Below are 27,989 nucleotides of genomic sequence, written 5' to 3'. Positions count from 1 at the left end.
AGGCAATGAAAGATTCCAAGTTAAGCGTTCACGTTTATACCGTTTTTATAAACGAAACCTCCGAAGTAAGTTTCAAGTTTTTAATTTTACATCTATATAAGCTTTTTATGTATTATATTATATAGACATTTATGAAATATATGTAGTCATTTATAAGTTATTGTACTATTAGATATTTGAGTTTCGCGTAATTTATTACTGTGATTTTGACCTGCCGCCCCATGTTAGTAGAATTCTTAGGCTTCCCTATATATTGGGTGCAATTCTCAATAAATATCTATAGTAAAACGGAAATATCTAATTAGAATATCATAGATAAATACAGTTTATTTCATTGTAACATATTCATTAAAAGACAAAGTTTCTACGTTTATTTTATTTACAATTCAATTTGAAATGAAAATTGATTAGATTATTACAATGTAGTGTTACCATACAGAAAAATATTGGAAACCATTGAAATTTTACACCTTGCACATTTACCAATTGCCATGTATGCCAGTAATTATATAATCGTAAATTACACAACCTTCAAATCAAGTAATCAACTTCACATGATGTCACCTTTACTATAAATTTACTATAAATTACTATAATTTAAAAATGTCACCTTTACTATAAATTTACTATAAATTACTATAATTTAAAAATTACTATAAATTAAAAAAAAACGTAGTTATTAACAGTATTTAATTTTTTTAAATATATTTAAAAAAAAATATACACTCTTTATCGATAATATGTGTATTAAAATGTGCAACAATTAATATTTTTAGTATATTTTTTTAATTTTTCTACAAAAATAAAAAGCAGTTTTTTAAAACAACTCTTATATTCTAAATTCAAACAGCAATTAAAAATAAAATATCAATTTATATGTGCAGATGCGCGTATTTCAAAATCTAAAAGAAAAAAAAAGTTACAATTTAATTACAATATAAAATAAATAATAACTTTTGTATGATCTGTAGTTATTATACATGCATAGTAAGTTTTTAGCCCAAAACTATAAAATCACAGGCTCTTAATATTTGCAAGCTCGTCTGAGTGGGTAACACACATCCATCGCATATTCTACAGCCAAACCTTGTATTGGTTTGAAGCGCGAGTGAGTCAGTGTAACTACAGGCACGAGGGACGTAACATCTTTCCCAAGGTCGGCGGCGCCATTATTAAATATTTTTTAAAATGCCAATGTCTATACGCCGTGGTTACCACTTACCATCATATGGCCCAGTCATTTACCTCAAAAAAAATCCAATATTTAACTTTATCATCAATGTTTTTTTTTCTAGTCGTAATTCAAATTTGAGATGAAATAGTCGCTTAGGTCTAAGGCGTGACAATACGGAGGATGATCGAGGTCAGTAACACCGCCTTAATAATTTTGTCAACACGTAATGTCCGATGTGTGTGGCGAGGGGCGCGTCTTCGTGCAGCAACGTTACTCTTTCGTTCCTCCTCCGCCTCTCCTCTTTGATAATAGCTCGCAATTGATGCAACAAGGAAGTATATTCATTTAAAAATAAAATTTTATCTAGGAATCATCGGTTATGTAATGAATTTTTCGTATCACGGATCAATCTGATGCGGGGCAAGTACCGGGCGACAGGCGAGCGGGCGCTCACCAGGCGGAGGAGAGCGGCGCGGAGCTGTCGGCGGTGTAGGAGCGCACGACGCTGAACACGAAGGGCGGGAACTTGCCGGCCACCAGCTCGAAGGCGGAGGTCTGGTCGCGCCGCGTGCTCACGGCGTAGCGGCGCCACGCCAGCTGGCTGTTGCGGCGCAGGCGCACGCTGAGCAGCTGCAGCTCCTGACGCGCGATCGTATATTATATTCAAACAACACTAGAAATTTTATTCTCTGATTTTACATTCAATTTAATCCGATATAAAGACCGATAAGTGTTTATAAGGGTATATCGAATAGAGAAAATTTTGATTTTATACAAAATGTAAAATATTTGAGTGAAGTCCATTTCTTTTGTTATAAAAATATGTGTCGTTTTTTATGACTTTTATGACAACGTGTATGCAAAATTTCATAATGATCGGTTGATTATTGTTATTAATCTATTTACACCTTTGCTTAATTTGCGTATAAATAAATATGTCTTACCAAATGGAACACTTGTTCTTGCTGTTCGTGCACTTCCCGGCGTCTCGAGCGAAAACGCGTGTTGGACGCCTGCGAGTGCTTCTTCTCGCTGCTCGATTTCTTTATTACAATCGCGACCTACAATGTAACGTGTTAATATATTACATATATTATTATTGTTTCACTCTCTGTACTTAATCTCAAGTTATTGAAAGACCTATATTTTTTATGGAACAATGTCAGTAAAGTTTTTTCTTTTCAAATATGAAAATAACTTTATCAACAAAATCTTATAAACAAAAACGATTTTTTTTATGAATAAATTCATAAAGTCTGTATGAAAATTATCAAAAAATGCAACGTTAAATGATAAATAAAGATTTTTTATATCTAAATCAACATACAATTAGTGAATTATACATTCATACAATTATACATTCATACAATACAATTCACAATTACTTGACATTTTTATAAACGTAAACAGTCAAGTATTTCTCCACACGTTCAGCGCTAAAAATGTGACCTAGAACATTTTATCAGTCTCTCAACACCCACTGCCGTAGCTGGGGACTATTTGAACTTGGAACTATGAAAGAGACAGCAGACAAAACATAGCTCAGTTATGTCTGCTGTCTCTTTCATTTCATTATCCGACCAAAGACAAAACAAAAGACCTCGCGTCTGTTGTGCTGCTGAGTGCGCACCAAGTCACACTGTTATTACTGAAGTAGCCTACCGCATATTGTAAATATGATGCATACTAATATCACTATCATTGGTTTTAGATAAAATATGTGAATGATCTAAATATGTGACTATATAATCGCGTCCCCAATAATGAGATATATATAACAGCACTTAAATGAGTACAAACCGTGTCTCCAACGAGGCGATAATGTCCCGACACGATCCCCGGGATGTTCCTCGTGTCGCGGTACCTGAGATATCCCACACACGACGCCGGCTCCTCAGCCGTGGTCCACATCAGCACCAAGCCTTCTGGGAAGAATCTGCGACAACAATAATAATAATAATAATATCCTGGGACATTTTTCACACACGGCCATCTGATCCCAAATTAAGCTTGTACAAAGCTTGTACTGTGGAAACCAGACGACTGATACACTACATATACTACTTTTCTTTTGTAAATGCATACTTATATAGATAATTACACCCAGACTCAGGACAAACAGACATGTTCATGCACACAAATGTCTGTCCTGGGTGGGAATCGAACCCACAACCTTCGACGTGAAAGGCAAGTATCTACCAACCACGCCAACCGGCTCGTCATTTTATTAGAACTGACTTTACCTTCAAGATGATTATTTTTTTTACTTTTAATCTCATCTTACCATATGATTGTCATATATATACAACTGTTAGTATCTAACGTCAGTTCTAAATCGTTAAACAAAAGTCAAGACTGTTAATAAAATAATCTAATATCATTATAAATTATTATATAATTACTGATATTATTATTACATCTCCAATGCGTCTCCAACCTTGAGAACTAAGATGTTATGTCTCCTGAGTCTGTAGTTACACTGAACACCCTTCAAACCGTATCACAACAATAATAACCGTTGCTCGTTGGCGGTGGAATTGTGATGAGTGGATGGTATCCACCCAGACGTGCTTGACATATAAATATAATGTTTTATTTTAAAAGCATAATAAAGGTCTGTAAAATTACCTGAGGTAGCGGTAGTAGTGTACGACGTACCAAGGCCGGTAGAGGTGATCCTGGAAGCTGTTCTCCCCGTGTCGCAGATACGAGGTCTTGCTGATGTAGCAGCCGTGCAGGTTGAGGCGAGCTCGCTCCACAAACATGTGCCGCCAGCTTGAGTAGCCGTGCGCGCGCGGCGTGCCGCACTCGATACCCCAGGTCCTGAGCACCGAAGAAACTCTGTATTACGCTGAAATCTATCGTTAACACAGAAATAATCGTATAAAGTCGCTTCGTCGAGCACGAGGTGAATCGTAGACTAAAATTAACGTGTGAAAACTGGGCAATGCTTGCCTAAATTCGGGCGCACTCACCTGACGCACAGGCAGCGCCACAGCTCGGGCGCCCGCGACGCCACAAACAGGCCGCGACACACCGCACTCACCTGACGCACAGGCAGCGCCACAGCTCGGGCACCCGCGACGCCACAAACAGGCCGCGACACACCGCACTCACCTGACGCACAGGCAGCGCCACAGCTCGGGCGCCCGCGACGCCACAAACAGGCCGCGACACACCGCACTTACCTGACGCACAGGCAGCGCCACAGCTCGGGCACCCGCGACGCCACAAACAGGCCGCGACACACCGCACTCACCTGACGCACAGGCAGCGCCACAGCTCGGGCGCCCGCGACGCCACAAACAGGCCGCGACACACCGCACTCACCTGACGCACAGGCAGCGCCACAGCTCGGGCACCCGCGACGCCACAAACAGGCCGCGACACACCGCACTCACCTGACGCACAGGCAGCGCCACAGCTCGGGCGCCCGCGACGCCACAAACAGGCCGCGACACACCGCACTTACCTGACGCACAGGCAGCGCCACAGCTCGGGCGCCCGCGACGCCACAAACAGGCCGCGACACACCGCACTCACCTGACGCACAGGCAGCGCCACAGCTCGGGCGCCCGCGACGCCACAAACAGGCCGCGACACACCGCACTTACCTGACGCACAGGCAGCGCCACAGCTCGGGCACCCGCGACGCCACAAACAGGCCGCGACACACCGCACTCACCTGACGCACAGGCAGCGCCACAGCTCGGGCGCCCGCGACGCCACAAACAGGCCGCGACACACCGCACTTACCTGACGCACAGGCAGCGCCACAGCTCGGGCGCCCGCGACGCCACGAACAGGCCGCGACACACCGCGCCCACGCGCTCCAGCGACACGGCGTCCAACTCCGCGCCCACCACCCAGCGCAGCACCAGCTGCACCACCTCGTACGGCAGCCACGACAGGTGCGCGCCCTGATACATAGGATGTCCTCTGTATACTCTGTGTAGGCTCATGGCGGTAGGTTCGGATGCGATACACGTTTACCGATTTCGTGTTAACCGAACTGCCAACTCAACTTGATTCAAAAATGGTTCACTTCCGAGGAACATTAGCGTCTGATTTAGTTTAACCCCGTATAGAACCATAGAGTCGACTAGATGTAGATAGACCACTGGCTAAGCTACTTAGCAGATACCGTTCCGTCGGACTATGAATATAGGGGAAATATAGTATGCACCCTATTTGCTTACACACTAGTGCGTAACACTTCTGCGAAGTCCGCCGTGTCCAGAATTCAATTACGATTATTATTGAATATTTCAAAAAACTTCTTATAGTACAATAAAACAACGTTATTTGATATTTATGCAATTTAAATACGAGCAATATATTTAAACCCTACCCTAGTAGAAAACTCTGGCTCGCACAGGTGACCTTTTCGCGCCATTATTCTTTGCAGCCTAGTCAGCAAGTCCTCGCCTTCCACGGCGTCTTCATCATCATCCGTTGCAAGTTTGCTTTGAGTCGATTCAACGATCACTGCTTCCTCTAAAACATCAATGATATTTACCCTTAAGAGTTAATCGCGTGGAGCGTGGAAGCCAATGGTAAAGGACTACAACTCGGAACCACATCTCATCACTTGTACACTAATTAGTAACATACGTTGCTCACAATCTAATGTAGACAATTTAAAAGAAAATTATGTATCATTAATTACCTTCAGGAGTATCTATTAGATCTAACTCATTAAACAGCCTGCGTTCAATATCGGGCACAATTTGAATGGATTTCTTGTAATGCTGGATGGCTTCATAAAGTTTTCCAGCACGCTCCAATTCCACACCACCTAAGAACAACTTCTTAGCCTAAATAAACATTAAAAATAATTTAAAAAAAAAAACAGATTATTATAAAAGATTTATTTTGCATTAGTTATAAATAAATAAATAATTTTATAAATTGCTTTGAAAACATAACCTTTTCCTCTTCAGTCAGAGGTTCCTCGTCCGCTTTTGCCTTATCAATAGATCGACTTTCATGGCACGGGGATGGAGTAGCTTCCAATTCCTTTTTCCATTCCCTGCGGAAGGCTGTGAGCTCATCTTTCATGCGCTTGTTATGTAACATAAACATAAATTCATATTCATATGTATGATAAAAATGGTTTTAACTAAAAATAACATTATTATTTTCTTTTATTGTTTTACGAAAGCAGATGAGGCAAGACAATACCTATAAAAACTGACAATATTTGTATGTTGTATACAAAACACCTCTTAAGCCGTAAATGCGCATCACATAACATATAATACATAATTATATGTTACGTAGTACATTCATAATATATACATATAGATTCCACGGTTGGGTGATAAATCCCAACGACTCGACTGCCTCGTTGGTGTTAACCCGGAGTCCTGGGTTCAATTCCCCGGTCGGGTCAATAAAAAAGTATTGGGTTTTTCTGCCAGAAAATTCTCAGTAGCAGCCCGGAGTCTGGAAGTTGAAAGTGTATACACTCCCGTGCCTCGGAAAGCACGTAAAGTCGTTGGTTCTGTCCCTGAACTCTTTCCGGTCGTGTCGGATTGCCGTCCCATCGGATTATGAGAGTAAGGGAATAGAGAGTGCACCTGTGTTTGCACACACACTTGTACACTATAATATCTCCTGCGTAGTGGGCTATTCTCTCTTGAGATTGGCCGCCGTAGCCGAAATCGGTCTGCAGGACATTATTATTATTATTATAGATCCAATTCAATACCTGTGTCAATCACTACACTGGCTCAGTCGTTCAAATTGGAACAGTATATATAGTTATGCCATCAGGCTACAATAAACTGCTTACAATAAACTGGTGAGTGGTTTGAACACACCTAGATGGGCCTGTACCCCATACTTTACCAATTATTATAATTAATTTACCAATATTTACATTAGTTTATCTATATTATATGCACATTATTACATATAGTGATCTACTAAATACTAAATTAACATTATAAATGTATGTTACAAGTTAATACAGGGCATTCCTGGGAATGCCTCGTTAAATATTTTCTGATATAAATTTTACTTTACTATTCTCCATTTTTATGCCCCTTTATAAAACTTTTTATTTATGAGTATCCCATGATAACTCCATACCTACTACTAAAAATGTCTCTTTTCTCTTAAGGTCTACTATTGTCATTCATAACTGAAATATACCTAGTACTGGCTCTAGAGACTTGTGATCTATAGAGAGTTACATAAGAGTCCTTTTAAATTATACATTAACACGAATTTTGTTATTTTTTTTTCACTTTATTATTTATTTACTATTTCCGAGGATATTCTTATAACAGTTGGTGGTACAGGGTTTTGTATAATGAATTTCGACAAAAAAATATTTGATTTTTGCTCTGTTACATTAAAAAAACCACCTTTTTAATTATATATTAATTTCAGAACTTTAAGCCTTAAACATAATATTATTTTAAGCATAATTAATCCAAAATAAGATCAATTTTGTAGAATTTCGTAGCAAAACCCTGTAACTACAACTATTTGTTTATATTTCCACCATTAACAATATAATTTTCATGTACCCTCATACATACAAATTGGTAATAGTTCTGTTATATATGCACTACAAACATATACTGCATAATATAGCATATTTGTATTTATAATGCATATATATATATATATATATATATATATATATATATCTATATATATATATATATCTTTACTAACATTCAAAGCGACATTTTACACAAAGCCATAATTATGCCAAGCTTTGACCTGCAATCTTTGGTATAGTGTTCTATGAATTTGGCCATTTAAGTTATATGTAGAAATAAATACATATTGCTTAAGTAGACACTTTAAAATATTAAATGTATAAAAATACTTAAAAATAGATCAAAGTAACTTTCACATAAACACATATAATATTAATTTCACACAAAATAGAAAATATTAAGCTACTTTCTCCTTTTAAGGGATAGATTTTTTAAATATTTTCAATGTATAACTTTTTTTTTTATAGAATATGACGGCTGCCGAGCATATGGGCCACCTGATGGTAAGTGGTCATCAACGCCCATAGGTATTGGCATTGTATGAAATGTTAACCATCAATTACATCACCAATGCACCACCAACCTTGGGAACTAAGATGTTATGTCCCTTGTACCTGTAATTACACTGGCTCACTCACCCTTCAAACCGGAACACAACAATACCAAGTACTGCTGTTTTGCGGTAGAATATCTGAAGAGTGGGTGGTACCTACCCAGACGAGCTTGCAATAAGCTCTAACCCCAGTGCAGTATTCAACATCAACTAATAGTATAAGAGCATCAAAGCAATGTCTAACCAAGGTTTTATTATTATTATAATAACAAACTTAGAAAAGCAAAATTAAGTCTAACATATAATAATTAGTTAAAGGGAAAAAACTTTGTGGTATGACTGGGTTTAATTACATTCAGCTAGATGTAATATATCCACCAACCAGCAGTGCAGCGGTATAGTGGACTAAGTTAGAAAAGCTTTTTTTGTTACAAAAATATGTCTACCTGGTGTGGCATATTCAACTAAGATATACCAAAATTAAAATCAAACATAGTAAAAAAATTATTGATATATTCGTGTTAATTTAACAAATGCTAGTCATTTTTACTAAACATTAAAATAATTTAAGTTTTATTTTCATTGAAATTTTTATTTCTTTTTTATGTACATATAAATGAACATAACAAACCTCCTTATCAAGATTCAATTGGACCAAGCCATTGCTGATTTCTACAACAGGGCTATGAGATGAAGATGAAGAAGATTCTTCTCCCTCTCCCTCACAATCACCAGCACTACCAGAACCACTTGCAGACTCCTGCATAATAACAATTTGTATAAATACTATAAAATTTGAAATTTTGTTTCTAACAAAAACATCTAGTTATTAAAAACATTTGTTTCTAGGCTAAAGTTAGTGACCTAAACGAGCTATTTCATAATTTAAATTGCTTTGTTTAAACATATGGTTTGAAAAATTGCATATAGGTAGTGTATTGATTTCATTAAAAAAAATCACCATTTCTAAGCTTTCAAGGATTTGTAATTATTCCGAGAAATTTATTCATCAATAATATTAGATTTTCTACGAAGAACAATTATTCGATAATAGCAATTCCAAATTTCCAGGGAAAAGCAAAGAAGTTAGAACAGAAACATCGATAATTCGGTACGACATCCGAATTGCGAATTGTGATGACATTGACATTATCATAAAATCATAAATGTCAAAGGCTTGATAAGAAATAAATGTTGCCATATTAGATTTTTATAAAAAAAATATAAGTTCATTTAATTATTTCAATCTAGTTTCTGGGGTGGGGTATATATTAGTTTCCATATGCCCTTTCTTTTCTGTACTTCTAACAACGTATATGCAAAATTTCATGATAGTCTGTTGACGAATTAAAGAGTAGTAAGACTTAACAAACTAAAACTTAACAAACAAACTCACTTTCGTATTTATAATATTAGTAAGCATAACACATTATAACAGTCTTAAAGATGTTTAATGAGTTTATAGTACTTCATAAAAATAAATAGTAAATGAATCTTTTCCTAAGACTAAAGACTTCAAAAACTTAATTTTGTATTAAAATGTGGTATGTATATATTACATTCCATTTTTTTAAATAGTGTATTTTGTTGTGGATATAGTATTTTTTTTTAAATATCAGCACCTGATTATATTTTTGATAATAATAATATCCGGAAACATTTTTCACACACGGCCATATGATCCCAAATTAAGCTTGTACAAAGCTTGTGCTATGGAAACCAGACAACTGATATACTACATATACTACTTTTCTTTTGTAAATACATACTTATATAATTACACCCAGACTCAGGACAAACAGACATGTTTATGCAAACAAATGTCTAGCCTGGGTGGGAATCGACCCCACAACCTTCGGCGTGAAAGGCAAGTGATATGTAATTTGATATTAATAGGCAGACGGTTAAAGGAACTACTGTTACTATCTACTTACCAATAGGGCATACTCCAAGTTATTACAATATTTTTAAATTGTTTTTAAATAATTAAATAAACTAGGTGTACAAAGAGTGTCAGTTTTATACTTTTAAAGTATTACAAATCTTTTTATGCCACCGATCATAGTCATTATCATTACTCAATAATACTTATTCATCAACTTTTGCTACGATATTCAAATATACTCTTTAGTATTTGCTGTCATAACTCATAAGTCATTTGTCAAGATATGAAAACAGTCATCGATTACCCTATGCTACTTTATGCCTATGGTTATGTCAAAGAGTAAAAAACTGAAAAAGATTATGTGAAATAGCAAATTAAGGAAATTAGGATTATTGTTTTTCATAATTTTATTTTTGTATAACTTGTTGACATGATTTAAAAGTAATATCAAGGTATTATGAGAACATTCCATTAAGTATTATAGTGACGTAAGATATAAAAAAAAAAAGATAAAAGATCATTTTGATTGGCAAAATGGTAAGTCTCATTATTAGATACATTACAACAAAAATACACAATTTTTATTTACACACTGGTTTATCTTATAAAATAAAAGCGAATTCATAGTATACTTTTAATGATTATGTTATCTATTAACATGCCTAAATTAAAACAGTAATTTGGTCAATTTTGCCTTGTATACAAACGAGACTGTAATTGTGTATGTAGTATTCATTTTAATCTCATTATACAAACCTGTCTTATTTTTACTTAAAATTACAATTTATGTAATTTTTATACTACCTTGCCAATTTTAAGATGAATAAATAAAATATATTATGATATGTATTGGATTAATAAATATATAATTATCAAATAAATGTGATTACTAAATTAAAATTTGATGCTAATGACTAAATAAAAACCATGTTAAAAGTATTCTTACTTCCAGATGCAATTCATGTTGTTATTCAGCCGACAAGGCAAGCTCAGGCTTCAAAAGTGGTATGTAGCACATCCTGACAAGCTAAAGAAAAAGATTACTAGGGAGCTAATAACAACGGTATTAGCTCGCAAGCCTAAAATGTGCTCTTTCTTGGAATGGAAAGATGTTAAAGTCGTCTATAAGAGGTGATTCGAAAATATATATTAAAATTATTGTTACTATAACAGTGTAATTTGCAATGTATTTGACTATTGAAATATTGCAAAGTTGGAAACAATAATGCATGCAAAGATTCCTATTATTCATTCATTCATATAAATCAAATCAAAAATCTGTAATGTTCATGCATGAATTAAATTTATCTTAATTTGTATTTATAATAACTTATTTAGTCCAAGTAAAAACTCATTAGGACATTGAAAATTGCAATCTTAAAATGTTTAAACCAATAAAGAAATAATACTAGGTTTTCATCAAACAAAATAAAAGAAAAACAAAGTATTTTTGGATTTTTTATGCATTTTACAGATATGCATCATTGTATTTCTGCTGTGCCATGGAACAGGAAGACAATGAACTTTTAACTCTGGAACTGATCCATAGATATGTGGAGCTGCTTGACAAATACTTTGGCAGTGTATGTTTATTTACTGTTTTTATATAAATGTATACATATGAATTGACATATTCCATGCAATTTGCTTATAGCTCTGTTCTATTATACACTATAAACAATTCTTGCTTAATATATCTTTATTTATAATAAAACATCATTCCATTTAACTACATATATCAACCTTAAATTTTCTACTATAGTTCCGATACCAACTTCTTTGACATTTAAATTAAACACAAATTTAGACATCGACCAATTATATCATTTTCCAGGTTTGTGAATTGGACATCATATTCAACTTTGAAAAAGCCTATTTCATCCTTGATGAGCTAGTGCTGGGTGGTGAGCTTCAAGAGACCAGCAAGAAGAATGTGCTTAAAGCCATCGCCGCCCAGGATCTTCTGCAAGAGGTCAGTAGCCAAGATAATGAACTTGTGTGAATTTTGAATAAATTCACAGAAATGAGTAGTAGGAAAAAATTACGCAAAAGCAGCAGTTTATGGTTAAAATTGCTTTAGTCCATCCCAACATTTTCTTTCAAGGAAAAATAGTCTTTTATAATTTTTTCTATTCAAATTTGGTGAGAATTTGTAAGTCACATTGAAGTTTGGACACATATCATATGATAGGTATAATTATTTAAATTTTTTTTTTATTTTAAATCAAAATATGGGACCATGACAAATAACTTTGTGAAGATTTTGCATATAATTATAAAATATATTGTCATATTACAACAATAAAAATTATATTGTTGCATGATTATAAATTTAATTTTCAATAAACATAGAATTTATTAATTTAAAATATAATTTATCATTTCACTTGTATGATTTTAAATTAAAATTACTTAAAGTATTTCGAATATTTAATTAAAATTATAATAAAATTAAAATAGCGTTGGCTTTTTTAATGGCAACTATATTTTACATTAATCATTTTTAACTGTTAATATCCACTAAAACCAAATAAGTTGTATACGAATTTTAAGTGTCTCACTAATTTTGTAATTCTAGTCATGCAAACTGCCTACGTTTATTATGATTTACATTTTAAAACATTGGTGTAAGAGTAAATGTAATATGATGATGTGGACCAGTTAGGACAGTGGCCTGTGTAGTGCCTTTTAATTGTTTAGTATGTTTGAAAGTCTTAAGACATTTTATTGATGTAGGAGCACTGCCTTTTAGATATAATTATGATATATTAAAGCACATCCTACATACATATCTGAAACATTTTGTTAAAAACAAAAATGTTTAATAACAATGATAATTATTACATTATAGTTTTAGTTACTTAATATTGAGAAATTTAATTAATATTGGACAATCAAAATTTTATAGTCATTTACAAATGCAAATATTTATTGTTTTCGCTTTGCAACTCTCTTTAATTTTTATGGTCTATTTGATAAGGCCATGTGAAGATGCTTAAATTAATCTTAGTTTACCAATTTTTTAAATTGAATGTGTCCCTAGCTAAGAGACATAGTAATACGTTTTTGCTATAATTTTAAATATCAGATATCAGAGATTCTGTTTATAAACCAAAAACACCAATTCTTTCACAAAATGAATATATCCTTGCTAAACATATTACATGATATAACAATCTTACAACTAAGCTAGCTTGTTATGTATCTAATACACAATTTTATTCGTTTAAAATAATTGCCTTATGTGTACAACATGTATTGTATATTATATTTGCTTTGTGAGCGGCAAAAACCCTGAACAATAAAAACCCTCAAGCTTCCCATATGCACTGCACTCTGCTAATATTTCCTGTTTTGGTGTGACAAATGCATGCTCTGGTGGCGGTCAGGACCTGAACGATGGGCTGATACATTGATGAGAACCACAAATAACACTGAGCAAACAGTATTGTATACATACATACAGAAACTCTTTTGCATATATGTATAAATTAAAAAAAATTGTTACACAATTATTAGGATTGTAATTGTAAAAATTGTTCAAACTGAAATATAGCTATTTATAGACTGATTGTTTCTTATGTTGCTTTTTTTTAAATTTGTTTTTATAATCAATGAAAACATTTCATAGTATGTGTAAAAGAGTTTATGTCAAAATATATTAACCTCCTTTGTAGTAATAGAAACTGTTTCTGCTTTAGCTTTTTTTTCAATTTTAATGCATGCATGCAAGTGCAATTGTTTTTTTTAGATTATTTTTTTTTATAACTTTGATAGTAATTTTACTGTACTTATTATAAATAACTTCCAAACATGATCCATAGATTAACTTTTCAAGGTACCACTTTTCAATCATAACACAAGCCATAATTTCACATGATATTAGGTAAGACAGCTGGTTTTTTCATGTGCTCACGGTATAATGCTGGTAGTCTGTAACATTTAATATAACATAAAAATAAATGCTATATTATTAGTGTCATACAAGCTGAGTTATACCATTCATTTAAAACAACAAGTCTAGCTTAATTTAACAAAGTTGTAAATTTAAAAAAAGTTGCAGTTGCTTTTCTCGATTTTTATAATCTACTATTTGTTTCATTATATTATCAGTGTCGATTTGGCTCAACATTAATATGCTTAGTATTTACGTAGCTTAGAATTTAAAAGTTACTGTATGTTATATGGACATTGATTTATAGACATTTAAATTTTTGTAGGAATTATATTAATATAATTTTTGTATTGAACGGCATAGAGGTATTGTTTTGTAAGTCAGTGTCTTTTATTGTCTGTAAGTATGGCTGTCCGTGCATTTAATGTAATGGGATGTTTAAATACATTGGTTTTAACTAAAACTTCTGTTTTCTTGCATGGCTCCATTCCTAAACCTTACTGTAGCATGAGTATTTTTTGAATAACATTTTAGTATCACATTTTAATTATTACTTATTTGTATGACATTTTATTTAAAAATACATAAAATATGTTTTATATGTGTGGGTAAATGTGGGTGGATGTTACTCATGCTATGGTTCTCCCGTCTTATTGTGAAAGTTATTCGGAAGGAAAAATATTGCTTGAGGTGTGGGCTACACTAATATTAACTAAGGATAACTAACTTTTTTAAAAAGCATGCAATATGTATCCGCTTACAAATATAAAATATTTAATATTTATAAATAAAATCACTAATAATAATAATTCTCATTGATTAAAAATATATAAGAATTGAGTGATTATAAAGTATTTTTAGTACATAAAATAAATTGGATTAATTTCATAAATATTATAATGAAACGGTTTGAAAAGTTGAGTTAGTCTGGTTATACATATACCCTCAATTATTGGGTGATGTACGATAGGACGAGGCAGTGGACGTTGCTCTGCGGGAGGTGGGTCTTCTCTGAGCCTTGCCCCCAGCTGATGACTACCGGGAACCTCCGTGATAATTCTCCGAGTCAGCATTTGAGGACGTTTCTTACAGTGTCTCAATATCGAATAGTAATATAATCATCATTCATGGAAACTATGTGTGACAGTATTTTGATGTGATTTTTTAAAAACATTTCTCATAAATATTAGCTTTATTCACTTGAATAAATTTTTGTCCTATTATTATTTTTGTGTGTGAAGTGAAATAAACAATGGTTGACTGTATTGACCTCAACGGCATTATATTTACAGTTCGAATTCATTGTAAATTATTAACTTGACAGTTCCCTTCTTACTGACTTTTTAATAACTTATCCTTTTTCAATCTTGTGTAAAGTGGACCAACTCGTGTTTTTTTTTTTTTGTAAAATTTTATAACTTACAACGAATTTTCTGTATTTGATAAAGAACTAAATGAATTTATTACTATGTAATTTGAATTATAATTGTTATTTTCTTGTTATTTTGTTTATGAAAATTTTATAAGATTTTTGTTACTTATGATACAATTTTATATCAAGAATATTTTTTGTTACCGTCATTCAAAATATTAGCACGTTTTATTATCTAATAACCTAGCTTTACCTGAAATATAACAAACATAATCCATTATTTTGGATCTCAATTTAAAATAGGTATTACCTACCTACCTATAAAATTTAATTTTAATAATATTTACCATGTAATTCCTAGTATTTTTCAATTTAGATAAACTATCCTAAGGATTTTTATAAGTAATCATTTAATTGTCGATAAACAATTGTATATATTTTTAAATCAATTAAAATTTTTTACTAACCAACTATTTGCATTTTATATTTAGTCTTATTTTTGCTTAAATTTGCCCCCAAATTGTAAATAATAAAGATAACATTCGAATTTTAAATCTATTTATAATAAGCGAGAATCGAAAGGATATTTAGGAATGTTTCATATTTGTCGTCGAAAAGCGATGGCTCGGCTAACACGGCCACGAGCGACACTGGCTCAGTGATGACCCTTGTTGCAGGAGGAGACACCGCAAGGCTTCTTCGAGGACCATGGACTCGGATAAACTGCACAGATCCGTTTGGAAGAAACAGCAGAGGCGAATATTTGTACATTGCTTAGAGGTAAAGAATACATACCTACAGTTTACAAAAAAAAGCAACAATATTTTTACATAACCTCGTCTACGTTTTATATGTTGCACAAAATATAAAGATTTGTTGTTCGTACTAAACTTGTAATTAATTAGTGAGTTTTTACTGTGTTTTTATTATATAAATGGACATAATTATCTAAAAAAGTATGTATTCTTTCTGTTTAAGCATTATTTTATATTTTGCATTTTCAGTAGTCGCTATGAAATGTTTTTTAAGCTTTGCATTTAAATGTAATCAATTGTATTCCGTAAATTCGATTATACTTCTAGTAGAAAGTTATGCTTATGTTCGTCTGTCCAAAAATTATTACCTATGTTATTTTTTTTCTTTGGTGAAAATTTGTCTTATGCATAATTTTTGCTTGTTAAAAATTTCAAGCGATTTAAGTTATTGTAATTAATGGATTTAATGTTATTAAAGTTTTACATTTTTTATCTGTACTTATACAAGTAGTCTGACTGAATTAATTAAGTAATATTCTCATAAATTTTGCTTTGAACAATAGACTAAGGTTGAATGCGTAACAGTTGCATTTCTTATCAGCTAACTAATTAACAATCGATAATTTAAATATTCGATCACGATTGAAGCGAATGAGATGCAAAATATACGTTGTCTCATTCGTTCGTCAACGTCATATATTACATGCCAATCGCGTGACATTAATTAGTAATTATTATTGTTAATCTATCTTCGATGTGAAATTAGATGACTGATTGCTTTATCATACCTTGGCAGCTAGAATATATTTATAGAACTACAACCAGACTTGGGAAAAATGTAGTCAGGTTAATGATTACAATTACAACATGTAATCATCAATCACGACTACAGTATAACGAAAGTAATCAAAAATGCAAAGCGAGTAAGTCCAGTAAGTGCATCCCAACGCGCCCTCTTCAGAACAAAATTAATCATTAATCGAAACCGGTTCTCTGTGAAAAAAAATTAGTAGCGTGTATCTTACTACACGTTATAGCTTTTTGAGTTACTCTTACATAACTTAAAAGGAGTTTCACTTCAAAAAATTGTTACAATTACTTTTATAATACTAAAAAAAGAGATGAATTGAATGTATTTGTATTATCTGTTTAAAATTTATTATTTCTGTAAGATGGGCCCTTGTTAGTAGAGCAGTTTGCTACGCCAATGAATAAATGCTCTAGGCGTATTTAAGTTTTTATTTAAAAATTCTGGACAAGGAGATTCAATCCATAAGCTTCTTTCTCTATTTGATACTTAACAAAGATATCCGTACTTTGTTATAATTTAGAATAATTCTGGTAAAACTTCTATATTCATAACTTCAATTCATATCTCCGTTTAAAGTTTAGCAGATGAACTTTCTGGCCTAAACTATTGATTCCTAGATTATATTTGCATAAATTAATTTTAACTATTTTTTAAATAATAAACTGTTATATATAAATAAAAAGTGACTTTTATTAAAACCACAATTTAAAATAGTTTATTTATTTTCCAAAAGTTCAATAATAAAAATATCTCGCTATTAAAAGCTTTATAAAACACATCAAAAAGACCTTCAGTCTTGATTAAACGTGATATAGTTCACACTTCATAGAATACATTAAAAATAAAATCAATATGACCATAACAATGTTGATAAAATACTACATGTATCATCATTGTGGCGCGACTTACACGATAATATAGATTATATATGATTGAATAAATGGTTACTGGTTTTCACTAGTATTGGATTTAGCTTCGGGGGTTGATTTCACTTTTTCAGTGGTGGTAGGAGCGGAGTGGTGAGCCTCGGAGGGGTGACCGCTCTTGGCGGGTTCCGCTTCGGCCTGCGGCTTGGGATCTTTGGCTTCTAAGCTCTGTTGCTGGTCGCTCGTTACTTTCGCGAGGTGTAAGGCTGCCAAGAGTGCAGTCACATATCGACGGAAATCCAACTCGATTCCTGTCGAAAAAAAAACCTCTATTAATATTAACAAATATATCTTCAATTATTATTCATTATAATGTATATTAAATGTGTTCAAATAATAATCTGAGCCTCATAAGCAAGGCTAATGCGACTCAGTCCGTGACGTGGCTGACCGTTGTCCCGGAGCTGGTTGACGCGCGCGGCGAGGTTGGCCCACACGCGGCGCGCCGCCACGGCGCTGAGGCGGCGCACCGTCTGCACCGTGTGCAGCGCGGGGTCGCTCTCCGCAGTCACGATCTCTGCGCCAACACCTAGTATTTTAAGACATTTTATTGTCTTTTGACTAGTAAATAAACCATAACTTTTATATGATATTATTATCAAATGTTTCGCTTTCGCTTCCAATGATTTTCAAAATGTATGTTGAATACTGTCTGGTTATTGTCTGTCTTGAATAATGTCTAAAGACTACAGTCCTTAGACTGCTATTCTTCTAACTGAGCGGGCGCGTCGTCATTTCGTTAGCGGCTCATTAGCGCACGTCGCATTGCTCGGTAAATAACATAAGTGAAATCCGAAGTGATAATAATAACATTTCATACTGAAAATGTATCAAAGTGATAGATAAGTGTAGTCTTAGTTGTCGGTTGAAAAACCATATACAACACCTCGTAACTTTAAGATCCGAAGCTTTCTGTGGTAGTATGAGAAAAATTTATATTTTAATGAGGTCATTATTCATCCACCAAATTAATACTTTATCAATTTACATGATTTCCGTGTTTATACAAGAGATACAGCTGCAAGAAATATAACAATATAGATCCCGTGGATAGACGTGCATTGATCATACGAGTAGTTCATGGTACCACCCGGTACCTCTCCCCCATTGGTTCGTCTGTTTTCCTTGCATTAATTTAAAAAAAGAATAGTGGAACAAAATAAAAACCCTGAATAAGAATGCTTATTATATCAATACAGAATATATTTGATAGAAAAACAGTATTAAACGTGAAAACTTTTTTTTTATAGAATAAGAAGGCGGACGAGCATATGTGCCACCTGATGGTAAGTGGTCACCAACGCCCTTAGACATTGGCATTGTAAAAAATGTCAACCATCGCTTACATAGCCAATGCGCCACCAACCTTGGGATCTAAGATTTTATGTCCCTTGTGCCTGTGATTACACTGGCTCGCTCACCCTTCAAACCGAAACACAACAATACCAAGTACTGCTGTTTTGCGGTAGAATATCTAAAGAGTGGGTGGTACCTACCCAGACGAGCTTGCACAAAGCTCTAACCCCAGTGCAGTATTCAACATCAACTAATAGTATAAGAGCATCAAAGCAATGTCTAACCAAGGTTTTATTATTATTATAATAACAAACTTAGAAAAGCAAAATTAAGTCTAACATATAATAATTAGTTAAAGGGAAAAAACTTTGTGGTATGACTGGGTTTAATTACATTCAGTACTTAATAGTACTGCTGTTTCGCGGTAGAACATCTGATGAGTGGGTAGTACCTACCCAGACGAGCTTGCACAAAGCCCTACCACCAGTAAAACTGATTCAAGTGTGCAATATAAGTAAAAGTGCGTATGAAATTTTACAATAATTGTGTTATTGAATGATCTTGCTATATCGCAGTACTTTGCATGTATATATATGTGTTTTTATATTATACTGTAGTCATTTTATATGGCAATGAACAGTCGAATTACATATTTATTCATAAATGTTAATTATCATAAGAAATGCATTATACTGGAAAACAAAGCAGTATAAACACGTTTCTTATGATAATTAAAAATTTATAATTAGATTTAAAAAAAATATGTGCCTTATAGAACCCGCATTCTTTTTTGGAAACCGAAGCCGATGTTTAAAAAGTGTATTTGTATGAGAAATGTCTGTATGACTATTTTTAAATAATATTAAATAATATTTGATTGTGAATGCAAAATTACTCTTTTATACTTTGTAAAAGTTCTATATAGTATTTTTTTTAACTATAGGCTGGACGACAATCATGTCAAATAACAATGATGAGTTCTGGGTTTCGCGCTTGCTTAAAATATTCCTATTCACTCTTCTTTTGAAGGTACGTAGGTCATATGTGGTTGGAAACCCAAAAGATAATAAATTGTTCGACAATGGACAATGAAGATTTATTTATTTATTTTATGAAGACAAATGCTTAACCAAACGCCGAAGTAGGAACGTATACACACACACAAGTTAATTTATAAAGACCTTATAGTAGGTACTTAATTATATTCAAATATTACTTTAATTATATCAAGTACGTAATCACTGAAAATGCAATCAGATAATCAGGAATTAATGATTATTAATTTAATAGAACGCAGAAATTTTAGTCTTTGTCGTTCTTATCTGATTTGAACATTTAATTATTTTAAAAACGTTATTTTAAAAATTATTTTAATATCTCTAAAGATTGGCCGCCGTGACCGAAATCGGTCTGGAGTACATTATTATTGTTTTAAAAATGATTATTCATTTTAAATTTGTCCAAGTTAAAAATCGCTATATTCTACGATTATTCTAGAAAAAACCCTCTGAACGTGATTAAAGTTAAAAAAAATCAGGATTGAACTGGGGTGCAACGTTTTTGTACGTAACGTTTAAAATATTCCCCTGTCAAGTATGCTTATTAACTTTATTTAGAATGAAATAATTTGGAATATTCTAGAGTTAAACGATTACTTGTTATTGCAGATAAATGACTGACAATAACGTCATCCTGTGTTGAAAGTTGTTAACCACTTCATATTATAGACATATTATATATAGTGTGTGTGTAGTGCACAAGTGTGTGTGCAAACACAGATGCGCTCTCTATTACCTCACGCTCAAATTCCGAAACGACCGGAAAGAATCTGAGCTGCTAGCTACTGAGAATTATTCGACAGAAAATCTCGATAACCACTTCACCAACGAGGCAGTCAACCTCGTTCTTGTACATATTGTATGTATGATTATTTACAATACAATTTAAACAACGATTTAATAAATATGAAAATGTTCCCGATTTCATTAATTAAGATTATTGAAATATTAAATGTTAAGCTTATTAAGTATTTAGCTTGACATATCACGAATCAGAATCCGTAAACACATAAAAAAATTAGTCTTTAAATTGTAAAGAAAAACACACCACACTCCACTTCACAACTTAAATGGTTATTTGTAACGTGTGCTGATCAAACTTGCGACCGTTATTGCATCAACCGGTCCCATTGACTTCTTCCATGTAATTATGTGTATCGTTTTGAATGAGGCGCCAGATTAAGTTAACGATCAACATGCCTTTATGAACCTTATTATGAACGATTGTATGTAACAATATTTGTCATATAAGTTTTGTTAATCAATCTTACGTATCTATGAAATGTCGCATTCGCTTTTAAATCGTTTATTTATAAGTAAATATAATTATATAGTCGAATTGCTGATGGGGAATTTACATTTCATATTGTTTAAAATTTATTATACTAGCAAGGTAGGCAAATGGGCCACCGAATAATTAGTGATCACTACCACTTGACACTAATATATTAACCACAATAAATACTAACCATCCCTTACACTGTCATGCGCCATCAACCTTCTGAAATAAGATGTTATGTCCCTTGTACTTGTAGTTAAGCTGGCTCACCCGCCCTTTGAACCGGAACAACGATACTAAGTATTGATGTTTGGCTGCAGAAAACGTCATAAGTGGGTGGTACAGACTCAGGCTCGCAAAAACTTGAAGTAAAGTGTCGTATAGTCTTATTGGTTGGACGTTATTTTACCAAGCTCGCTCAGGTTTCCTCTCGATATTTTCCCTCATCGAGGTACTAACATCTTTAAGACCACCGTTAATTATCTGTTAAGTGTCTAGACCATAGGGTCGACGGCGTAACTTTGCTGTATATAATTATTTTTATATTTGTACATACATATTGTATATCTCGACGCTCTTCGATAAACACTTGTGGACTTTCTAATTCACTTTGTATATTGAATTATTATCTACTGCATTCATAATATAAGTTAGGATCAGGATTTACAGACATTCCTGTCTTGTTTAAACAAAAGGACAGATCGATTTTCATTTATTTTTCTATAATATAAATGAGTTATTTTGCCCCTTACCTAGTCAATCGTGTTGTCAACGTGACAAGAGAAAGGAGTACAATATTATTAACTCACTGTTAGTTTCTTCCTGTGAAGGCGGCAGGTAGTGATTTAGGATTTGCATAGCATATGTAGCTCCAGTGTCGACGCTGTGCATGGCCTTCTGGCCGTACGCTGTGGACAGCAACGTGTTGGCTTTGGCCCATGTGAGTTCCTTGAGGGACTTCACTCGCTGTTCCGCAACATCACGAGCGCCGTACACCTACGAAATGTTTGCAAAAATATTTAATACTAGTTTTCACCTGAGTGTCAGGGGGAGGGGGCAGGTATAAGGTAAAAAGTAACCTACGTCCTTCTTTCGGGTTAAAGCTTATTTGATACAAATTTTTAATTAAAATCGGCTCAATAGTTTAGCCGTAAACGCTTAATAGACAGATAAGCAAACCGTTACTTTTGCAATTATAATATTAATACAGATAAACATATGCCATTTTATGCTTTGAAATGCATAATATTTTCTTAGTATGTTCCATCTGCAATAAATTTTATACATAGTTCCCTTATATAGCCTGCATTTCTGTATTTAGCGTATTCTTGATACTTTTATTTTTATACATTAATTAATTTAACTAGTAAGTATCTATCTAGTTGTTTATAGAAGCGTTATAGATAAAAAATAGATTAATTTTTTTTAGTTCTTGTGAAACAAACACGAATTTACAACAACGCGAGTTAAAATACCTACGTCAAAAAAGTATACTTTTGTCGTAAGTAAATTTTATCTATTACGCATATTATAATCATCGTTATATTAATCAAAGTAATAAAATTAAAAAAATAAAACAAATTTATTTTATATTCACTGCATACGTCTATCTGGTACATTCATAAGTTATGAAACAACTTTTAAGTAGGTTACACTAACGATACGATTCTAGAAAGATTCTTATTGTCATATCAAACAATTTAATTACAGCGTATTTGACACATACAAGTTAAATGGCGCCAGAACGCCGTCATGTAAATTTCTTGAAATATATTTGCTTAAGTAATTTAAATTAAGAACGTAAAATAGATAATTGAGCAAAATAAAATCTTGTATTAAAAAAAAATTTAGGTTTCTCAACGAGTTCAAAGGTCTACCTACCTACCTACACTACATGTATAATGTAAATTACTATTCTTAGAAATTACGCAATAAAATAACATAAACCAATCGAGGCCGTTTAATGTTTTAAAATTACGATACGGACAGGTTTAACTCGAGTCCAAATTACATAGAATGCACTTTAATTGATGTAGCAGTATATGTATGTAGGTACTTATAACAATGCGATAGAAGTGAAGGTTTTTTTTTTTAAATCCGGTTCAATGTTCGTCGTCCATTATCATGTAGTGATAAAATTATCTTATCATTAAGGATTCAATTTCGTCATGTGCCTAATGGAATAATATTCGAAAATAAAATAAAACTACTGAAAACAATTTATCAAGCTACCGCGGAATTGCGTGTTCTAGAAAACACCATCACGATGCAAACATCTGATACTTTAACGAAAAACAATGCATTTATGTTTCACACAATATCGAATAATATATTTTTTTAAATCCCTGTTATATTTATTTTGTGAACTTAAATTTCCTTGTTTAATAAAATGTATTGCATTTATGGTTACTATCGTGGGAACGCAGTCAAATTCGTCATACTTTACTATGAGTAATAGTAATGAACTTTGTCCATTCTACTCTGGAACGGCTTTATTTAACACATTACACAAATGAAAACGATTATTATTAAGGAAATGTTTATGTATTTTTTTTTTTTAAAACGCAACTTTTTTTTTCTCCTATCAAGCCATTTATTTCCTTTTTTTGTCGTGAACTGATATTACAAATGCAAAATTGAGTTTATTTATTTATTTGTTTGTTACACTCACATCTTAACTACTCAACCGAATATCATGAAATGTTTAGGTGTACCACATCAACAAACAATGTGTACGCAAAATTTCTCATTTCTTTTTCTTTAGAAAAGGACATAGCAAGGAGCCACGGACGGAATCTAATATTATAAACAATTGTTTGTACGTTAAATTAAGCAACATATACATATGATTTCAATTTGATATCATACTAGTTAACCTTTAGATACGAAGATGGATAGAATCTAAATACCTATCGGACGAAAGATTTTTTAATAGTGTTTAAATATCGAATGTTTTCTATATTTAACATTCAAAGTTTGACAGTGCTTTTAGTACTTTTTGCGTTTTTGGAGCCTTAAGCTGAAACTATAAGCGTCAACCAAACCAGGAAACCATACTGGTATTAGTTCATGAGACATACACGAAACAGGTGATACCAATGTAATGTTGGTTGAACCAATATATAAATTTTGATAAAATGACAAATCTCATTTCCATGACGAAAACATTATAGAATTCAATGTGATTAAATAAATGTGAGTTAAATAAACGATTACTATGTTTATAGTACAGGTATGATAATGGATCTTTGGCGATGCACATATAAGTATGTGGTGAACACGGCCTTAACATAACACTTACAATGACATGTTTGTACTAAGATTTATATTTTTAGAAAAGTACATATATGTACAGAATCCATTACTACCATTTTATAAGGTTATCGATTAAAAGTTCATTTTTTTTTTAAATTAATAATGACCTTTAAATTAATAAAAATTAAAATATTAATTTGACAGCAAGTTTTCTTATAACTGCATTTAAACAATTTAATTCGAGTTAATCAGTTGCAAAGTCTAAAGAGAAGCAAAAATGACAAATTAAAGTTTATTAATAAATCTTTCTACTATTTTGATTTAATTCCAAGTTATGTATTTCTTCAGTTTCTTGAACAGGATGTATTTTTTAATTTATAAACAGACTGTGAATTTCCAAAGAAAAATAATTGTCCAGTCATGTAACATTTTAAATGTTACATGTTAAAATCATATTAATGTAGTTACATCAATTCAAACAATTGATGTAACTACATTAATATGATTTTAACATTAATTTTATGTTTATTTACCTTTTATCACATCATGTATAAATAATAGAACCATGACACATATTTACAGTAACAAACAATGGTGAAGATGATTACATAACAGCTTTTTTTTTTTTTTTTTATAGAATAGGAAGGTGGACGAGCATATGGGCCACCTGATGGTAAGTGGTCACCAAACGCCCTTAGACATTGGCATTGTAAGAAATGTCAACCATCGCTTATAGCCAATGCGCCACCAACCTTGGGAACTAAGATTTTATGTCCCTTGTGCCTGTAATTACACTGGCTCACTCACCCTTCAAACCGGAACACAACAATATCAAGTATTGCTGTTTTGCGGTAGAATATCTGATGAGTGGGTGGTACCTACCCAGACGAGCTTGCACAAAGCTCTACCACCAGTATACTTTTGAACAGAAAACTTTGTACAAACACCAGCTTTTGAACAGAAAACTTTGTACAACCTAATTAAAAAAAAAAAACAACAATATTTGTGTTAAATCATAAATGTTATAAAATGTGTTCCATTGAAGATATAATCGCAATTAAATCAAATATATATTGTGGTGTGTAAGTCACAATCCAACAAAAATAAATCAACTTTAAGAATTACTAATTATTAGGATTTTTTCATACATAGAGAAGAAACAAATACTTAAGCTTAAATTCATACAATTTTCTTATAATGAATATTTTAATTTAATATATGAGCAATACTAACCTTATTTAATTGTGGTGTCAGCCTAGCAAGTACTGCTTGTTTTGTAGTCTCTACAATGACTTTAGGTTGTTCAGTAACCAGTGGCATTCTGCGCTCTAGCTCATCAATAGCAGCAGCAACTTTGGCATCACCAGCCGCGATGGGTGCAGCCACAAAAGGTGCTGCAGTGGCTGCTGCGAATGTTACACTTGCTTCTGCTGTAGATAACGCCCATTCCAAAAGAGAGTGTGCACCTGGTAATGTTGAGTAGATTTAATTATTTGTATTTCTATTTCAGCCTAAAAGTAAACCTTAAAATATATGTATACTAAATACTTTATACATTCTTATAAATTAATTCTTATACTTTTTAAGAATAATGGTTTGCTTTTATTTATTATGAAACAAATAAATAGTATAGCAATATTCCATCAATAGTCATCTTTTTTGGACTTAAAAAAAAACTGCTGCTGTAGGTAGATGTGAAAAAACTTCTCTAGTACCTTTAACTTTAGTATAGAATGCACCAACTTGTCCAACAGCAGCTTCTACTGAGGGCAATGCCATTGCCTTCTGCACAGATTGTAGTTGTGACATAACGGGAGCTGATCCAACTTCTGTAGCCATCTAGTAAAATAAAATGTATATAAGCAAACATTAAGAATTTCTTACAGAAAAATATTAAATTTGAAACACAATAACACACAGGTGAACATCGGAAAAACCTAAAAATACATATTATAGTAGAAATATTGCAGTATCCAAATATGCAGGAACCAAAATCAATTTAATGATGATGATGACCATGATTTTAGTGGAAACTGATATGCTACATAATTTTTAAATTACTAAATACCCATTAGACTAAAGAAAATGCTAGGAAATAATTTCCTAGCATTTTCATTTTTTATAAATGAGGACTATAAAATTATGTTCTAATATGTTAATTCTTTTCTTACCTTCGAAATATAAACTGCTACAAATAAGTAAAACCACTTAAGCTTATTTTTACTGAGTTGAACTTTACTTTTTACTGTAATTATTTTATTTAAAAACAGTATACCAACTGAAATGATTGTACAAACTATGCAACTCACAAATTATAAATGATGAATTGGAATTGATATGATTCAATGATTGATACAAATTTCAATGAATGGGAATTGGGAATGAAAATGAATATGTGAAGTAATAAATTGAATGAGGAATGAAAAAGATTGTAAAATTGTTGAACTGCCGGGGATTGAATAAATAAGTGAACGAATGAATGAAAAACGAACATAAGTGAGAAATAGGTAATATTTTTTCTTATCGATACATTTTAAAGTTTAAATTAGTTTTTTTCAATGGATTTAAGGAATCAACATTTTTTGTAATATTTAATAAGTAGACTTAATTGAATATTTTACAGCAGATGTGTGATGAATGATTTTTAAACAAGTTCCAAACTCGGTCATATCTAAAATTATTCATTTTATTTATATATATATTATAAAAATAAATATTAATGGTAGGTAGGTACTTTAAACTTTGACTTATTTTTTTATCATGGCGTCTTTATTCGTAGTCGGTCTCAGTCTCTATTCTCTAAACGTAGCCATACATTAGATTGTATTTGATTAAAAAAATCATATTAAATAATTCGAAATTCAATGACGCAGTGTATGACTATAACCTATTAAAATGTATCATTTTATATTTTGTTGTAAATGGTTTTAGTACTTTGATCTAATGACGTGTCCTTATTATATTCAACGTTTCTGGAGGTACAAAAAAATTAAATGATGAAATTCTTATGAAAATTTCTAATATCGAACTTTTACATCAATCATACAATTTTAATCTAAGTACTAATTTTATCATAGATATTTCACATGATAGAAAAAATAATATCATATATTAGGAAAAATATCTAACTCGCAAGTCACAATTGCTGCGTAATGATTTATGCATAATAACAATGGCCGTCAAACATATGACAAACATCGATCACTTTATCT

The 27,989-nt window shown here is 32.5% G+C and overlaps 3 protein-coding genes across 7 annotated transcripts; 1 reads left to right on the top strand and 2 right to left on the bottom strand.

The window, feature by feature from the left end:
• Positions 1 to 40: 40 nt before the first annotated feature.
• On the bottom strand, positions 41 to 9,371 carry LOC126772694 (F-box only protein 9). Of its 2 annotated transcripts, XM_050493204.1 has the most exons (11): positions 9,207 to 9,371; positions 8,877 to 9,005; positions 6,104 to 6,238; positions 5,844 to 5,991; positions 5,526 to 5,671; positions 4,931 to 5,094; positions 3,803 to 3,997; positions 2,975 to 3,110; positions 2,119 to 2,235; positions 1,603 to 1,813; positions 632 to 902 (listed from the first exon to the last, which is right to left on the bottom strand). In XM_050493204.1, exons 1-10 carry the CDS (start codon positions 9,207 to 9,209, stop codon positions 1,625 to 1,627), a joined length of 1,362 nt encoding a protein of 453 aa, XP_050349161.1. In that variant the 5' UTR covers positions 9,210 to 9,371; the 3' UTR covers positions 632 to 902; positions 1,603 to 1,624. The 2 variants fall into 2 exon arrangements, with proteins under 2 accessions (XP_050349160.1, XP_050349161.1); XM_050493203.1 differs by having other exon boundaries at positions 41 to 1,813.
• Positions 9,372 to 10,415: 1,044 nt separating this feature from the next.
• LOC126772743 (AP-1 complex subunit sigma-2) lies at positions 10,416 to 17,614 on the top strand. Of its 3 annotated transcripts, none has more exons than XM_050493275.1 (5): positions 10,416 to 10,667; positions 11,083 to 11,261; positions 11,605 to 11,713; positions 11,965 to 12,102; positions 16,075 to 17,614. In XM_050493275.1, exons 1-5 carry the CDS (start codon positions 10,665 to 10,667, stop codon positions 16,117 to 16,119), a joined length of 474 nt encoding a protein of 157 aa, XP_050349232.1. In that variant the 5' UTR covers positions 10,416 to 10,664; the 3' UTR covers positions 16,120 to 17,614. The 3 variants fall into 3 exon arrangements, with proteins under 3 accessions (XP_050349232.1, XP_050349233.1, XP_050349234.1); XM_050493276.1 differs by lacking the exon at positions 16,075 to 17,614 and adding an exon at positions 14,996 to 15,180; XM_050493277.1 differs by lacking the exon at positions 16,075 to 17,614 and adding an exon at positions 13,520 to 14,984.
• Positions 17,615 to 17,667: 53 nt separating this feature from the next.
• Positions 17,668 to 27,137, bottom strand: LOC126772712 (lipid storage droplets surface-binding protein 2). 2 transcript variants are annotated; one of them, XM_050493237.1, is made up of 6 exons: positions 26,949 to 27,137; positions 26,493 to 26,616; positions 26,011 to 26,243; positions 22,332 to 22,518; positions 18,281 to 18,406; positions 17,668 to 18,140 (listed from the first exon to the last, which is right to left on the bottom strand). In XM_050493237.1, exons 2-6 carry the CDS (start codon positions 26,614 to 26,616, stop codon positions 17,908 to 17,910), a joined length of 903 nt encoding a protein of 300 aa, XP_050349194.1. In that variant the 5' UTR covers positions 26,949 to 27,137; the 3' UTR covers positions 17,668 to 17,907. The 2 variants fall into 2 exon arrangements, with proteins under 2 accessions (XP_050349194.1, XP_050349193.1); XM_050493236.1 differs by having other exon boundaries at positions 18,281 to 18,418; positions 26,949 to 27,136.
• Positions 27,138 to 27,989: the final 852 nt, after the last annotated feature.

Source organism: Nymphalis io, chromosome 13 (assembly GCF_905147045.1).
Source record: "Nymphalis io chromosome 13, ilAglIoxx1.1, whole genome shotgun sequence".
NCBI classification, from domain to species: Eukaryota; Metazoa; Arthropoda; class Insecta; order Lepidoptera; family Nymphalidae; genus Nymphalis; species Nymphalis io.
This window is presented reverse-complemented; position numbering and strand designations above follow the sequence as displayed.

Excerpts from the sequence above, each read along its gene's own strand:
- LOC126772694 (XM_050493203.1), bottom strand. Across the intron at positions 5,992-6,103 it reads CTCTGACTGAAGAGGAAAAG|GCTAAGAAGTTGTTCTTAGG; the intron begins GTTATGTTTTCA and ends ATGTTTATTTAG. Across the intron at positions 3,998-4,930 it reads TGGCGCTGCCTGTGCGTCAG|GACCTGGGGTATCGAGTGCG; the intron begins GTAAGTGCGGTG and ends TTCGGTGCTCAG.
- LOC126772743 (XM_050493275.1), top strand. Across the intron at positions 11,262-11,604 it reads GTTAAAGTCGTCTATAAGAG|ATATGCATCATTGTATTTCT; the intron begins GTGATTCGAAAA and ends TGCATTTTACAG. Across the intron at positions 11,714-11,964 it reads TTGACAAATACTTTGGCAGT|GTTTGTGAATTGGACATCAT; the intron begins GTATGTTTATTT and ends ATCATTTTCCAG.
- LOC126772712 (XM_050493236.1), bottom strand. The coding sequence starts at position 26,616 with ATGGCTACAGAAGTTGGATCAGCTCCCGTTATGTCACAACTACAATCT. Across the intron at positions 26,244-26,492 it reads ATTCTATACTAAAGTTAAAG|GTGCACACTCTCTTTTGGAA; the intron begins GTACTAGAGAAG and ends CAACATTACCAG. Across the intron at positions 22,519-26,010 it reads TGACACCACAATTAAATAAG|GTGTACGGCGCTCGTGATGT; the intron begins GTTAGTATTGCT and ends AACATTTCGTAG.